Genomic DNA, 17,899 nt, shown 5'->3' on the forward strand with positions numbered 1-17,899 from the left:
GCTTACTGCGAAAAGACACCGTAGACAAGTTGCATTTATTGCATTCATAGTGCAACAAACTGGGATAGCATTTATAAATTTGACAGAAATGATTAGCAAATCTTTGCCAGTCTGTCTGAGAATGATGAGTCCATTTCAGTCGAAACAGGTCGCCTCTCGCCTCCTGTGTACTGGACTAACCGTCTAAAGTTCTCACCCACAGACTGAGGCTGAGGGTGTTGCATGTTCAGGGCAGCCATGAATTTTTCCGAGATGCACCGATGTTCCTGTACTGTTTTTACCCCAGTGTGACTGAGCAATTATGGAAGCAGTTGATTATAAACCATAGTTTTATTATAACAGCTGCAACCATCTATGGCTTGTATAATAACGGGAGCAAAGGAGAAGGTGAGAGTTGATGTTGCCGAGCGATGCTCCACCATGGCAGGATGTTGGGGTGGATGGATGGATCCAAAAACAATCTCTTGAAAACTGTCAGTGTTTTCAGTTTCCATTTCTGTTTCACAGTTGAAGCCGTTTATTGGGCATTGTGATATCAGAAGTACAGGTTTAGGGCTGATTAAACAAATGTTTTAGTCATCGATGATGAGTCTAGCTTTCTCCAGAGGACTGCATATTTGTTGGTGTTGGTTTTTTTGTAATAATTAATGAATTCATTATTTTTTTGTAGCCTGTCATGTCTGGCAGCTTTTGCAATCAGAATTATGATCTGCACTGCTGTGCCAAACATATTTGCTTTTCCAAGACAAGCTCGGTAAGATCACCTGGTTCATCTTTTTTTATGTATTTAATTGTGCTTCTCTTGTTGCCACTAATTGCATTCTTCACTAAACATATATCTAATAGGCAGAGACACTGCGGATGTAACATTGTCATCAGTGATAAGTTTTCTGAAGGTGTTAAAGCCCATTTTCATTATTTTAAGACATGTTTCCATTTATCTTCCAGGGCTGTGTGGGCTCCCCGGTTTGTCTTCTTGCTAAGTGTTAACATCTTTGGGGAACATATCACCTACTTAATCATTAGAATGAAAAACAATGTTAGATGCATTTTTAACATCACAGAACATTGGAAAGAATCCATGTAAACAGCTGATTTTGGCACCGGGATCAATTTTTCATAAGTTCATCTTTTACTTGCAATGTGTTGTGAAGCCCAGACTGGTGCATTAGGATATAAGAATCTTTTATAAATGAGGCTCGTTGTGTTCACAATCTGAGGGCATTAGTATTCAAGTCTGGAGTGTGACTGTGTGTGTGTGTAGGTGTGTGTGTGTGTGAGTGAGAGAGAGAGAGAGACAGACAGACAGCAAAGCAAGAGAGAAAGAGAGTGTGTGTCTGTGTGTGCCCCAGGCCATGTGTTACTCTGCTACCGCTAATGAGCCCATTCACTCTGCAGCCCAATCTACTGAACACCACACACACACACACACACACACACACACACAGATATCTGTGGGGACGCTGGGACTAGAGATGCTGTGAGCGATCCACTGGCTATATCCCCCCGTGGAAAGCAACACTCGCTGTCTCACCCACACTCCTCACACCATCCATACAGACACGCATATTTTTTTAATCCTTGCTCTAACAGCGTTACCCACATACCAATCGTTATTGTGCCACACACACAACCACCCACCTTATCATCCCACCACAGTGTATATTAGACTGTATCATTCTTTTATTACTTCTCTGTAATCTTCACAATCTCTGCTAGCTGCTTCTGTTTTGTGCGTTATATCCCGTTCACATCTTTCATCACACTGGTGAGGAAAACCGCCTCCAGTGATATGAACTGGTCTTTTTTTGTGTGATTATTTTAATAGTAATAGCGTTCGAGTAGTTCTGGGTGGGTAGTCCTAGTGTTATTTTAGTTAGCGGTGCTGTGAATGGTGTTGAATGGGTTTTACTGAGAGCTCTTTGATGTACAGGTCCTCTGTATTCATAACTGGGGACAGCAATAACTCAAAACCATTCAGACACGGGCAAATCAATATGCTGATATAGTAAAGCTCAACAATGATGGATGTGCTTGCATGAGCAGTAATGAGAACAGGCTGCTCATTCAGGCTGTCGGGTCAGTGTGTTGTGTTCAGGAAGTTTAGCAGAATGCTTTGACACAGAAGAAGAACCAACTTTTAGTTCATGGGAAAGTTATTATTATTTAATGAGACCTTATTTCTCGAATAGCAGCTTTTCTTTCACTTGTTGTATCCTAAAGGTGTTCAGTGTTTGTGATTATATGGAAAGTCAGGATGGAGATGGACGTTAACCACGGGCAGTATATTTATGTAAACGTAGGACCGCACGAGCTTAAAAACTTCTGACGTGAGCAAGAAATAATTATGGGAGATTACAAAACATTAACCAAATGAGAGAAGAATCAAAACTAAACAGCTGAACACTTGAGACATGCAGACACATGGGAAGGTTAACACACATCAACATGGGACAACGGGAAACTGACACAATATATACACATGAGGACAGACATGGTAACACATGGGGAACGCAGCAGGAATGAATTAGACGTGACGAGACAGGGATAGGAAAACTGAACACACTGAACACAGGACGAGACGCTGTCAAAATAAAACAGGAAGTGACGAAGATGTAGGAACTTGTGACACGCAGGGCGAGAGACATACACAGAGGACATGACAGACTCTCACAGGAGACATGGGGATGAGACAAAGACAGAAATAAACTCAAGACTAAACTGTAAGTTATTAAATGTCATGATAACACAAAGAAAGACCCAAATACAGAATAACTTAAAACACTATCTTAAATACTCGGCACTCACTCACGTGATTGGCTGAATGTCACCAAGTAGCTCTGGTTACTTCACTGGTGACACCTGAGAGCAACAACGCTGTGATTGTGTTGTTACACTGTAGCCGGTGGCCGAGCTGTTAATAAGTCACCTGAAAACATTGTAGAGCTCGTCAGTCGATCGAGCTCATTAAGGGTGTCCTGCAGATATATTAACACAGACGCTGCATCGCTTGCTGTTTGTCATCGTGGCGATGCTTGAACACAGCCACCATGTTGCTCACGGGCAGGCCGGCCTCTAGGGAGGCAGAGGTCTATACACTATCATAATATCATTATAATCAAGTTTGATTTGTTACAAAGCCTACAACTATATCTATAATACATATGTGGATGCTTATGTAGCTACAACTCAAGTATATGTTTCAGTTAATTGTAGTAAAAGAGAATCCAGCACCCAGATAATTTAGGAGTATTTAACATAATAAGACGTTCAGCTACAGGGCCAATTAACCGTGGCACTTTCAGTGAAACATTACTTTAAAAAAATTTACATAAACCAGCATTAGCTGAGTTTAAAAGAAAGACTTGCTTATTGTGATATATCAAATGAAACACACAGAAGAGATTTTTAAAAAGGTTGTAAAACCACTTGCACAGTCACATGGTCATATATTAATTTGTGTGCTGAAATAGATCATCTCAAAGTTAAGACTAGTGACTGAAGTTAGTGGGAGTAAAGAAATACCTCAACTGATGTGACATGTAATACACTCACCAGCCACTTTGTTAGACACACCTGTTAAACTAAGATATCTATGTGATTACCTTAACTGTATTTTAAGTAGTCGTGTTTCATTTCTGTTGTAATGTAACCAGACGTGAATGCACTGACGTTGGTGATAAATAATGCAATCATGTTGGCAAGTTAAACAGACAGGTTAAGCAGTATCGTGCAGCTTGGCGCAAGTTCAAATGTAAAAACACCTTTTCAAACAGTGTCACCCCTGCTGCTGCCAGGGAACATTATGCTACATATGTAGAAATGGAAACCTATTATAGCCTTCCCCACAGTAGCGCCCGGGGCAAACACACTCTCACACACGCCACAAATACACAGATGCACATGCACGTATCGCTGAATCCTGGAGGCCGAGAGAAGCAACGTGAAGGTGAAAACAAAAGGTTTTCTTCTGCAGATTTTAGTTTTCATGCAACCGTGCTTAAGAAATGCTTAATAAATGCTGCTGATTTTGTTTGATTGAGTTTTATTGTTAGAATTTAATGATTTACTCACCCGACTAATAATCTTCTTACCAACAAGGAATTTGTATTTCCAGTAATTATTGATAGATGTGTACACTGGTGTCCCACAACAAAGTAACAGCAACTATTTCATAAATCATGTCACATTTTCACTTTCTATCCTACACAGACATGCGTTAGGTAAACAAGCACACATGCTGGAGCGTGCACACATGCATGATTGAGAGGGAGATGGAGAGAGATTATAAAGCCAGCTGTGCGGCAGGAAGCTCTGCCAAGTGAAGGGCAGAACCAGCGAGCTGAAGGCAGATGATAAGATGACAGATGAACTGAGCCCAGATGGCCTCCACATCTTCACTTCACAGTCCCATAATGCTGTTGTAATTGTGCATATTTTCACTCCCTTCTCCGGTTATTTGAAGAACCTGTAGTTACCTGTTCAGCATGATCACTTTTCCTGCAGCCTCTGTTGCATTGTGTCTCCGCTGGCAGCAGTTTATCTGAGCGGTGGCCTTTCTGGATCAAAGCCATGCGCTCTCTTGTCTAAAGAGCCTGATCAATTCAGTTTAACAGCAGAGGCAAATGGAACATAAAAAAACAACATCAGCAGCTGTCTATTGTCTCTTGATTGTCCTCCTTGCGTTCAATACCTCCTGGTTAATTAATGGTGACCAAGTCCAGAGTGAACAGTACAGTGTAAAGCTGATGGACCCTGGAGAAAGACCAGAAAACAAAACCTTTCTGAAAATCAGATGTAAATATCACTATATACGATGAAAGTATAACTTAACCATAGACAGGATTAACTATAGTTTTTACAGGGGTTTGTGCAATCATATGAAAAACTAAGTGCACCTTTACTGTTTCCAAAGGTATTACCTTGTTACCCTCTTAACTTCTACGGAAGCTGCAAGGGTCAACTTTGTTTTCCATAGGACCGCACATCTATTCAGTTGAAGCACCGAATCAAACAACAGTTGCCTCCAGCTGCTTTACATTGATACAATAATACAGAAAACCCCCAGGAATTATTTGATAGTGGGAAGGAAGAACTCCCTTTTTGTCAGGAAGAAATTTTCAGCTGAACCAGGGTCAGGGAGGGGCATTATAGACAGCGTGCAGAGTTTGATATAGATATAGACTTTCAGTCTGTTGTCACAACAATATAGTGCCGATTTGTCATGTCCGGAGGCGTTCCTGAGGAACGCGAAAGGTGACCTTCAGCATTCTTATGCTACGCGCTGGGTTGTGGATGAAATCCAGTAGAATGATGCTCCCGCGGTCATACACGTTCCAGCCATGTATCCCTAACCCTGTAACCTTATCCCTAACCTTAACCAGCACTCTAATGACGTTAGATAGTGTTTTCCAAAGCAATTTAAGTAAAACGAACGTACATATGCAGATTTATTCCATACTCATGTGTCCTCATTTTCCGATCTGGTAATATAGGGACATGCTGGGTGCCCGGAAGCGTAATATACTGACGTTTTGTCACCTGGTGTAAAATGTTACACTTTGGGAGTGAGAACATGTCACTATTTTAACTAAAGTATTTTTAATTTAAGCACAAATCAATCTGAATGTAAAAGTAATCTTAAGCTTGTTTTTGAAAGGGACTGCATCAAATCATGATGAGTCATAAAGCAATTAAACTAAACCTGAGGTTGAACTATAATAACAATCATACAAGTCTAGTCAGATTTAGCTAAAAAACAGTATAGTTTAAGTTTAGGAGGAGACAATGACTTCAGTTTTTAAAAAAGGCCCTTTCACAGTGTATACACCTCCTCGTGTTTTTATAGTGACGCTTTCTTCCCCCGCTCTAAGGTCAGACATTTTACATGCACTCAGACTACCACATGTGTTTGGCAGTGTAAACACACTCTGTAACCACTGCTGTGTTTTTGTGGTCAGGCTGGACCCACAAACAATGAGGCATCATGACACTAAAGGACAGACATTCTGTACTTGAGTAGAAATACAGATACTAGCGTTAAAAAATACTCCTGTAAAAGTTGAAGTACTCATTCAACTTCTTTACTCCAGTAAAAGTGAAAAAGTACCGGCTCTGAAATGTACTCAGAGTAAAAAAGTAAAAGTAGCTGATTTTCTATCACCTATTTTTATGCAAAGCAGGCTGAACCTTGTGCTACATTCATTTAACAATAAAATAAAATTAGTAGATGGGAATAATAAAGTTACTCAGCTGGAATCAGGAAAGAGAAAAAGAAGGAGTAAAAAACATGTTTATTTTCTGAGGGTGACTTTGCCTCGAAATAGAAAACATGTGTAGGGAAGAGGTTCAAGTGGATTCAGCAGGTGGAGGAATCCTAGAAATCAGTAGTAGTGGCTCATTGGGTGGGAAAGAATCACAGCTCATGGTCATTTCTGTTCAGAGCTCCAGCAGATTTTTATAGCTCAGGCTGTGATCAGCTGACCTGCTGCTGCTCTGAGGTTTACTGCTCTTTGTGGATTTACCTGAATTTAACAGAAGTTTCATGAGCTGATTTTCATCCTCGACACTGACACTACACGGTCTATGCTGGCTTTGTATTAGACAGTATGCAGTTGGTATGAAGGTAGAATTCGGTCAGTGGATCTCAGCATCATCAGCTAAAAATCATATGAATCTCTGCTCCCCTCGATGTAACCAAACTCTGCCCATGAAACCACGGCCGCTGTGCACCAGTCACACTGTTCTTTACTTTAAATCCATCACAGTGCAGCAAACTAACCTGTTTGTCCTGCACTGAACTGCAAAGGATTTTCATGCAACCTTAAATAACAACCTCAGTTTGGTTTGTAGCACATTTCACAATATGAAAAAAAAAACATAATGCCACATGTACTTTACATTTCCAGTTCATCAAACAGCGTCCTTACTATTAAATCTACCCTCTGTTCTTCCTCTCCTGCCTTTCTTATCTTTCTCCATCTCTGAGTGAAGTCAGCTCTCTTCCTTTTCTGTGAAATACAGCAGCTGGACCTTTAGTTGTTTGTTGAACTGATAGAAAGGTTACATTTGAAATTACCTGACACTTAAAAAAAATGTAACTCCCTTTATGCTCGCTCGTCTTCTGTATGGCTAGAGGCTGAAGTACCACCTGCAGTTTTTCGGGTGTTGTGCCAAAAAAAGAAATAAATAAAAACACCCAATTTAACCCCTTCAACTATGCCACACAGGGTTTTGGGGTTTGTTTGTTTTTTGCATCTTTCATGTCTTTTTGTGCCACATCTCCTGGTAATAAATGCATTTCATGTGTTTCAGTTTGGGCTCAAATCACTTTGATGTTTGAAGCCCGCCGTGATGTGTAATAAAAACCCCTCAAAGCGTTAAACCAAAAGTAATGAGCCTGTTTTGAAAATGTAAGGAGTACAAAGTACAGATATTTGTTTGAACATTCAGGGAGTAAAAGTAAAAAAACTACTCAGGTAAAGTACAGATACCCAAAAGCTCCACTTCAGTACAGTTACTTTGTTACCTCCCGACTCACATAATGCACATAATGCTGAAAGACCAGCTGTAGCACAGGACTGTGACCCACACACACATTTTCCACACGTCTCACTGGTATGATGAAGAAAAGAAAACCTCCAAAAACCAGGAATTACTTCTACCGAGCTCTCCCCCTTGACCCTGTTGATAGTTCCAACCACGAATACTTTGTTGAGTCACTATTTAAAAGGCTGCAGCCTTTAAATATGTGGGTGTCGTGTGGATCTTGTGAGGCCCACTGGACATATCAAACCAACGGATCACTTTGTCAAGGCTGTAAGGCTTTCATTTCCCCTGTTGTGCCTGTGATTTTATCACACAAATAAACAGACACCGAAGCTTCTGCTGGAGCCTGAAGATCTGACAAAGGCTATTTTGTAAGTCTTATCTGTGTTACTTATGCAACGTTGACACAGGAATACACAGGAAAAAACCCAGAGCGAAGCCTCTTTGTCCTAAATGAGCAAACAGGTTTGATGCTTACGACATAAACAAGGACAGAAACACTAATTGGAAGCACTGAAGAGGAAATTGTCTTTCGGGTAGTTTGTATACAGGAAACATATGTCCTGTCACTTCCTTTATATACAGCCTTATAACACAGACTGAGCTGAGTGATTATAAATACATGAACGAGGTAATATAAGATATTATGGGAGACAGGATATCAACAATAGGGATTTAATAATGAAATAAGAGCTAATATCTCAAGCTCACTCAGAGATAAGTGACATATGTTTCACCGTTTCTAACTGACAACAAGGGGAATGTGTTTGGAAAAACTAGTAACTCAGTGTCCATCAAGTCATCGGCTCAGACACACTAATGCACTCCTAGATGAAGTTTGTATGTCTTAACTTGAGCTAAACATCTGAGGCATGTACACGAAACGTCCACTTAAAAGCTGCTCCGTCAGTCTGCACCAGCTGGCGCCGCATTTTAATTTGGCAACGACGGCGGCATTAATTTATTTCTGACGGCTTGATGGCTGATTCCTGAGGAAAGAGGAGGAAAGCAAGCCAGATGTAATGCTTTCACACGCATACTCATCTCCTTTAATCTCCTTCCTTCAACACATACTGTTTATGTTGCCAGAATAAAATAGGCTAGAGAGCACTCAACTGAAAATCCCATTGAGAGTAAAAGACGCTCACGCTCCTCCTTTAACTTCACTCGGCGCTTTTTAAACAAAAACGAAACACATCAGAGCGGGAAACGTAAACTCGTGTCGGGCAGTTTTTGTCTTTTGACGAATGACGAGCTGAAACAAAAAAGCCTCCCATCAGATGCATTAAATGCCCTTTGCACCGTTTGCCCATAATGTTTCTATTGTGGTGTAAAAAAAAGACATTTTATGTTGCAAACGTCTGATAGCAACATAATGAATAATTTAAAAAACTAACATCACCCAGGTCCACTTAAACAGTTCTGTAGAGGGAGCCCAGCACTCGTACAAGTCTTTCCAGCACTAATGACAAACAAGTGCAGCCTACTTCGATGCAGCAGATGCTCAGCTGATGTTTGTTCTCACCTTGATTTCTTGCCAGATGTCTTATCGGCACTGTGGGCTAGCTGCCCACTGAGGAGAGTTAGAAAGTAGACACACTCATTAAATAAGACGGTGCTTTATATGAAAGCAAGCTCCAGTTTTTCCTGGAGCAACAACAGAAGCAGATTGTAATCCGGCTTAAGAAAAAACTGCTGACCAAAAGACTTCTGCCTGCCATCGGGGTCACGTCAAGTCCAGTGTCATATTTTGGGATATTTGGGGGTGAACTTTGAACTTTGCCAGATCTTTTTGCACAGTAGTGGACAATCAGTTTGCTTTTGGAGCTTTATGTAAACTAAATGATAACTACTTAATAATTCTCTTGAAGAGATGCATCAGGTAACGTCCTCTTGTAGCACTGATTTAAGCCTCATTTGTCCAAAAGTTATTCATTTGTTAGATGGAAAAAAAAGAGTGGCATACTGTAGTCACGCCACAGTCTGGGTCTTTTGGACTTGAATCAATAATATTAATGAGCCTCCTCTGCAAGAGAGATCTGCTGCTGACTCACACACACTTGGTTCTCTTTGGTTACACATCAAAAGATCTTTAAAGGCAGTAAGGGACATAAAAACGTCGGCTTAGACTGAAGTCCAGGTTATGTCTGCTGTTACCATCTGTCTGGCATCTCAACTCATTTCTTCATTAATCTGAGCATAAGCAGGATCGTCACTAAAAAACCTAACAGTCCTTGTTTTCAGTTTCATGCTGAAACAATCCAGAAATGCAGTTAATGTTCACATCATTCGTCACATTGCCTCCCATTTCCTTATCAGGTATCTGACGGACAGAACACTCACCACTCCAACATAAACACATACTAGACTTTAAACAGTGATATTGGGCCAAGCTGTATAATATCTCAGATTCTGACTAAAGAGAACTGAAGGAGCAACAAGTGTTTAAAAGATCATTGTCTGAGGATTTTCTGTATTATTATTATTTTACATATAATCCATTATTTCTTTTAGTCAGATTGACAGTGAACAGTAAAAAGCAGTATTAAGAAACTAGAAACAGAAGTTATTTTTCATATGTACTGCAAATATGAAAAATAAATTAGTGGGGAAAAGCACTATAACTGTAGTCTGGAAACATTAATATAATTATAATTATTGTAAAAAATAAAGCCGACTACTGATTTCAACTACCGTGGATTATTTTTAGAACGTAACTCTTGCGATAAACGAGGGGGCGCTGTATATCAAAGTAGCGGGTAAGGCCTAGCAGACTTAATCCGGTCCAGTCGCCTGTGCCGAGACACCGATCAGCCAGCGCTGACTCAGTTATCATGTTGAGTGGCCCTTCTCATTGTTGTCATGAACTGGATATCGTCTTTGTCCTGCCTTCCTCAAGAATCAAGTAAAAGTAAAAAGATAAAAGCTGCATTAATATTTCACTTAAATCTGTTAAATAATCAGAACTATGACTCAGAATTCTTGGATCAAGTTTCCCTCGTTCTGCTCGATGTGTTCAGATGACATATATTCACTAGATCAGCTTTTAGGGCGTCAGCATGTCAGTTTGTTTGTAGTGTATCATGGCGCCTCCCAGGGGTTAACAGAAGATGAATTAATACATCCGCTTCTCATCTGGATGCATTTGGCCTCATCAATAAATTTCCCCCAGGCATAGGAAAGGTTACCTAATGACATTTAAGCAGCACTGACATTAAGCAGTATATACATAACCATCACAGCACATGTAGAAAATCAAAGTCCCCTGTTACAGGAAAAAAGAGAGAGAGAGAGAGAAATAATTGGGAATCATATCACTGACTCATTTCCTGTGTTACTGTGATGCCGATTCACCAGCCAGGCAAAGAAAACCAACACACATACATGAAGCTTTCCTGCGTTTCTTAAAAATACTTTCCGAGGGTGCCTTCGTATGTCTTCCAAACACACAACTGGCAGAGACTGCACGATGTAGGGTATGCATAGGGGCGCACACAAACATGTATACGAGGGTTTAACACAGTGCTTTGCCAATATTGTTTCAACTGGTTTGCTATTAGAGCAAAGTGAGGTGAAAATTTAATTGAAACTGAAAGAGAGGGAAGACAGAGAATAGATGAGTAATGATAGAAGAAAAACAGGACAGAGACTGCATTCATACAGTCTCTGTCACTGTGTGTGTGTGTGTGTGTGTTGCCCGAGGAACAGTTGATGGATTTGCTGCTTGACTGCTCACACAGATTGGTGCCTGCTGTGATGGCAGCCTTGAACTGAAATTACGTGCACACTCTCACTTACACAAAGGGAACTACACATAATTGCAAAAAAACTGTGTGCGCGCACAAGTGTATTTGTGTGTATTCTTAAGTTGGGACGAGCGGGCGTGTTGCCTCCAGGAGACCATTTAAAGCTCTGTGGAAGGATGGATGAACACAAGGCCAGCCGAAGCACCAGAGAAGATGAGACAATTGAACAGGTTCAAAATGCTGTGTTTATGCATTTATTAGTAGCTAGGCTTTTTTTTTACCCACTGATAGGTGCGTAATTTTTTAGCAAATCAGTCATGAAGCAGTCGATTCCTCTGATTATTATCTTTTGTTCAAAAAAGTGTGTGAAATGTTTTTGAAGTGAAGAGAAAACAGGGATTAGTTTAAACGTCCTGAAGGATCTCAGAGCCGCTTCCTGAGCTCAGTTTTCCAGTCACTCTGATGATAGGCTGGGATCATAGTTCATCCGGGTCTTGTTAACTCCTCCCTGATGACAAAAATGAGAGGTGGACAAATAGTTTGGTCTTGAAAGTTGTGAAGATTTGTGTTTTGTTCCCATTTCTGGGCTAAACAGGGATAGCAGGAAGAAAGAAATGAACGTTCAACGACACCATCTATTAATCGACCAATAACGACGGAGCCTGAGAAAAGATTCTGTCTTACACAAAAACTACTTTACCTGACACTCATTTCTCCCCAGTTCCATCAGGATATATGAGTTTTTATTAAATGCCACATACGATCATTAGCTGACATCAGGTGTTTGAAACAGGTAGCTGTGAATTTCCTATGGAGACGCTGAGGACAATAAATTGTATGTAAAAGTAGCTATATTGGACATATATGTTCAATTAAATTAAAGTGTGTCAATAATCTGTATATGTATGTCTCTTTATGTGATTCTTATTTCCTTCTGTGGCTCTTAGTGTGATTTAATTTGACACCCTTGATTAAAGAATGAAACACATTGGTTAAAAACTGAATGACCATTGAATGAATGGGATCATCTCTAGTGGAAAGTTACTGAGACGGTGTTGTTTAGACTAGAATGAGAGAGCTTCTATAATAAAACTGTTAGGGGCACGCCACCATTTTGAGATCCACGGCAGCGTGTCATGCAGGACGCATCTCCCTTCTAGAAGTAATAAAGTGTTAAATGGTCTACTGAGCAGTGTTTTGTCTTCCATTGGATGCCTCTGAGAAATCCAAAGAACTCGGTGAAGTGTTGATATTTACAATTGGGGGCTCGTCCGGGATTCCAATAGGAGGCTGAGGAAGACAGATTGGGCGATCTGGACACAAAAGAAGGTGTTGCTATTTACACCTCCTTTTGTGTCTTTTTCTTCATTTTGAGTATAAAGCGATAAAATTAAATTGTCATACGTTGTACTTGGGTAGGGGTTGTGGTGACACAGAGATTTATTTGTTCATTTTAAAAATGGAGGCAAGCCCAGAATTTGTAATAAAACATTGATAATGTAACGATATTGCAGATTATTTGAATGTTGCATACATACACACACAAAGGCAAATATAAACTGGAAAAAGGGATAAAATGTAAATCATTTAAATTTCCCGCCAAAACTGCTGGTAAGTTATCATAGCCATCATTTAGCGCAGATGTCCCCAAGCCCTGCGGCACGGACCGTGGTCGTTTGGTACCGGGCCACAAGACTTGAGGCTCGGGTGTGAAATTTATGGCTTTTATTGGTTTTTATCGTTAACTCGTGTGGCGTGGGTGTGGTCTCTGGCCAGCTGCAGAGGAGGGGTGACACAGTGAGCTCCCGGGGCGGCGCAGGGGCGGGGTCGACAGGTGTGCTGGGTTCCGACACTGATTGTGTGTCTTTTTATGTTGACAGTGACAGTCGGAGGGAGAGCGGACGTGACAGCTGCAGAGAGCGGGAGTGGCTGTGAATAAACCCACATCTCTAAATAAAAAGTTTTGCTGTCAAAATATTCGCCCCAGCGTATGTTTATCGGGTCAAACGCTACAACTCGGTATCCCTGGTTCTTTTCCCGTGTGTTATGAATAAATCTTTTTTTTGGTACCAGTACTGGTTTTATTTTGTTGTATTTATCCGTGACACCTTAAAGGTCGGTCTGTGAAAATATTGTCGGACATAAACCGGTCTGTGGCGAAAAAAGGTTGGGGACTGCTGATTTAGCATCAGGGATTTTGGGACAAGACCCTCAAAGTCAAACTTTTCTCAAACCTGAGGTAAGAATACCACTGATTGATGAATTAAATGGCTATCCAGGCAATCGAAACATGGAAAGTCAACTACCTCTGCTTTTATTTAAATGAGAACCGTTGTTGGGTGCTGATTAAGCTTACATCCCACAAGGCCATAGAGCAGCGGTCCGGGTTCTAGTCTAACCCAGCGGTCTCCAACCCCCGGCCCTCGGACCGGTACCGGTCCGTGAGTTGTTTGGTACCGGGCCGCGAGAGTTGAGGCTCAGGTGTGAAATGTGTGGTTTTCAGGGTTTTTATCGGTTCAGCGTTATTTTGTTATCGTTTTTATCGTTAACTCGGTTTTCATGGGCCTTTTCACGTGTGTTATGAATAACTCTTCTGTTTTTCAGTAGCGGTACTAGTTTTATTTTGTTGTATTTTTCCGCGACACCTTAAGTCCGGTCCGTGAAAATATTGTCGGGCATAAACCGGTCCGTGGCGCAAAAAAGGTTGGGAACCGCTGGTCTAACCCACAGGCCTTTGCTACATGTCTTCCCCCTCTCTCTCCCCTCTTTGCTGTCTCTATCCAAAAAAGGCAAAATGCCAAAAAATAATATTAAAAAAAAAAAACATCCAACAGAACACCCCTGTTAGACTAATAAACAAACCATTTGCTTTTCGAGGGAAAATGCATTTTTCTTCCTCTTTATTTTACATGAATATAATACATATTCAAAATATAAATAATAGTGATCTAGAACCCCGCTCATCACTTTAACACAACAAACACGTTGGCTCATCTCATTTGAACCAGACTGATAGGGAGCTACGATCTTAACACTAAAGCAAGAGAAGCAGTACAAGCAACAGTGAAAGTCACGACCCAGCAGGTACTTTAAACAGCCCTGACACTGATTGAGACTAAGTGGCAGGATGAGTCAGTAAACACTGTAGGGCTTCATCCAGTAGCAGTGAACAAAGGCTGTTTGCACCCACACACGTCGTGCATAAATTAAAGTATATTTATATAAGAAGGGCACTTCTGATACGTTTTTAATGTGCTTGTTCAAATTCATGTCCAGTTAAGGGTAATTTACTTCCTGAGTTTGAAAGTTGGATTTAAACAGACAAAAAGATTTGAGTTCATGCCAGCAGAGAGGTGACTTTGGTGATAGAGTCCTCTTGGCTGTGCAACATTTGAAATCAATAAAAGACATAATTGACTTGAGCTGGCGAATGAGAGGTCATGCCAGAATTTTAAAGTGTTTTATAGTGGATGTCATGTTGTTTAGAGAAAAAGGAAGAGGACATGCAGATGTTTAAGCCATGATTCTTTAAAAAGATAATTTCCTGTCCTAAATTTATGGAGATTTGAAGATTAAGTATCATCTGGATAAAGACCATATAATGTTCTGAAAGTGTAAACCTTTGTTTCTGACAGGCAGTGCTGACAGTCATAACAAAAGCAAAAAGCAAAGCAGCGAGTGGACATCCGTGTCATCCCGCAAAGTGTGAAACTTTGTGCTGAAACTTTTTGGTGTAACCTCATTAGCGATGACAGTGGCCGTCGCTGTGCTTTCTCAGCATCCAGTGAAACTGATTTTGTTTTGTTCCATTGTGACATGTTGATCCCCCCACACACATACACCCCATCTACCCCCCATTCTGTCTGTCTTTCTTTTTTAGTGGTGCATCAGGGAGCAGCAGTGAATCAGAAAGCAGCTCAGAGTCTGACACCGACGAGTCTGAGAGCAGCTCCAGTGACAGCGAGTATAATCAGGCCTCCCGCACAAACACTCCAGAGGTAGGATGACAACTCGGTGTGTGTGTGTGTGTGTGTGTGTGTGTGTGTGTGTGTGTGTGTGTGTGTGTGTGTGTATTTATGCAGATTTCCTGGTAACTGTGTGCACACAGTGGGTACCAACTGGGTAAACACACAAATTTTTTATTGGGAGAAAATGCTAACCATTGTTAAAATGGTTAAATACAAATAAGTAAATATTATATTCCCTTATGTTTAATGTATTGTAAAATAAATGAAGAGTCATGAAAGGTGATCCTTTTTCTCAGCTGTTAGATCTCATTTAGCCAGTTTTTTTCTGTATCACATGCAGTAATGTGATAAAGTCTTGAGCCACCCTTCGATTCTTTAGATTTTTCTAGGAATGGTCGTGGGATTTATTGAAACATGCAAAAATAAATGGAAATACAGTACCTAAGGCAAAAGCAGAGTTTGTACAGTTCGAATAGGTTAAAAAAGTCTGAAAGTCAGTTGATATGAGCGCCATCTGACCTCACAAATTACATGATAGGGTGGGGCTAGGTTTCACAATGAGTTCACCCGAAACCTTGGCTGATTGTGACCTACACCCGTCTTCACACCTTGGCTTGTGTGGTTAGGTAGAGGATCAATAGGGGGTCCATTGTCCCTCTTGGGGGGACACTCCCACAGGGCTTAAATCTGCGACTATCCAGTGTAAGGACGGAACTGAGTGAAAAAGCCGTTCTCAGAAAACGTGGAGAATTATTCCTTAAGATTAATTTAAAAATGGTAAGAAAGCCTGGCTCCTTGTATATAAAGATAAAGAAATGAGGGGTCACTCGAGATTTTTACACAGTACTGTCAACAATGCACCAATACAAACACTGAGGCTGTGAATATCTTCAGCTCTGACAAATCTCTCCAATTTTATTTACATTTTATAAGAGACAGATCCCCTTTCACTGTTATTTTCCCGATTCACAGCTTCTCACTTTACTGTAAATCTTACTGTCTGTAAATTAAATGAACTCTTCCCACTCTGTCTTGTCAGTGCTCTGAAAGTCATAAAACTTCATCTGCAGAAAAAACAAATTACGACAATATTTATCGCATTATTTCAATGCCTCGACGCTGCTTGGGTTTATAGGCGTGTGCCATCAAACACACTGGAAGAAACTGATGTAAAGAGACAAAGCAGTAAAAAAAATCACAGCACAAACAAAATAAAAAGTTGTCTTTTTCCTCCTATTAGCCCGAGCCTCCGTCAACCAACAAGTGGCAGCTGGACAGCTGGTTGAATAAGGTCCAAGCTCAGACCAAACCCCTGGTTCCCCCACAACAAGAACATCATGGCACAGGTTGGTAGACATGGAAGGTTAAAGCCATTCTGTCCACGAAGAACTGCAGGATGTGCTAAATAGCCTAGATAAACATATCTTGGTTAGGTTACAATTACCTATTCTAGTCAAATGGTCCACTGCTTAGGCTCCATCAACCAGGGTCCAGAGACATTCTCCCCAGGCAATGAAGCACCGGGAGTGGGTACGGCTGCCAAGACCAAGCCCTGTGGATCGAGCAGTACGCCTGTTCCAGCTGCACCTACAGTGGAGCACAAGGACACGAGGGCAGCTTTCTGGTAGGTTTGTTTAGAATATTTCTAAAGTAGCTCTTCAAAATAGCATCTGCTGAATGAAAGACTGAATGAAAGACTAATTGTAGGTTGCAGCTGGCAAAAATGTGTCTTAACCATATATATATGAAAAAAAATGTGTTTTGTTTTCTTCAGCCCGGGCAGAGAGAAGGCAAAGGCCAAGCTGAGCCAGAAGGCCTCGGGGGAGGGCCAGAGGTCTAAGATGAGGCTGTCGCTGGGCCTGTTGTCGGGGCCTGAGGTCACGACCCCAAGGAGGAACACCACAGGGAAGAAACAGCCCAGACGGACAGAGAGGTCAAACAGCGTGGAGGATAATCAGAACCAGACATGGAACAGAGCAAACCAGCACAGGTAAGAAATAAAGAAAATGATGACGAGCTGCTTGTGTTTTACTTCTAACATAGTAGAAGCTTTGTTGGAGTAGTAATTGTTTGTTGTTGTTAACAACATTTTTTTATTGTAGACACAGAAAAGTAGCTCTTCAAAATAGATATGTAACACTGGCAGGACAGATTCTTATAAGATAAATATAGTTCTGTAAAATCCTCACCATAGCATATATTCCCTCTAATGGCTGAATATAATATATATAATAATGTAATATAATATATAACCACTGAGTTCAGCTGGCATGCTCATATCTGTCACATCTGTTGTGATATACTGTAGTGGACATGGATATAATTTTTTGAAGTCATAGTGAAGTGAGGTTCTAAATATATATATATATATATATATATATGTGTGTTAGGGGTGCAACGATACACAAAATTCACGGTTCGGTTCGATATTTTGGTGTCACGGTTCGATATTTTTCGATAAAAAAAAGTGTTCATGCCTTTTTACTTTGTCATTTATTAAAATTATAAATATATTTTAACTCAAAAGTACAGTTTTTAAATTTAATGTTGCTGAAACAACAAAATAATGGAAGAAAAAATCTGATTGAGGAATCACTCATCTTTGGAAAAGAGAGTTTATTACAGAGAAATGTCTCT

General features: G+C 40.6%; 1 protein-coding gene across 2 annotated transcripts in view; it reads left to right on the plus strand.

The window, feature by feature from the left end:
- aff2 (ALF transcription elongation factor 2) overlaps nt 1-17,899 on the plus strand; it is a 190,966-nt gene that overhangs the window by 137,237 nt on the left and 35,830 nt on the right. For both annotated transcript variants that reach the window (XM_006782067.3, XM_087847674.1), the window contains exons 11-14: nt 15,175-15,292; nt 16,503-16,608; nt 16,736-16,886; nt 17,037-17,252. In XM_006782067.3, coding sequence (XP_006782130.2) covers nt 15,175-15,292; nt 16,503-16,608; nt 16,736-16,886; nt 17,037-17,252 — 591 coding nt within the window. The remainder of the gene's footprint in view (nt 1-15,174; nt 15,293-16,502; nt 16,609-16,735; nt 16,887-17,036; nt 17,253-17,899) is intronic.

The sequence above is a fragment of the Neolamprologus brichardi genome, chromosome 2 (genome assembly GCF_056152115.1).
Source record: "Neolamprologus brichardi isolate AB-2024 chromosome 2, ASM5615211v1, whole genome shotgun sequence".
NCBI classification, from domain to species: domain Eukaryota; kingdom Metazoa; phylum Chordata; class Actinopteri; order Cichliformes; family Cichlidae; genus Neolamprologus; species Neolamprologus brichardi.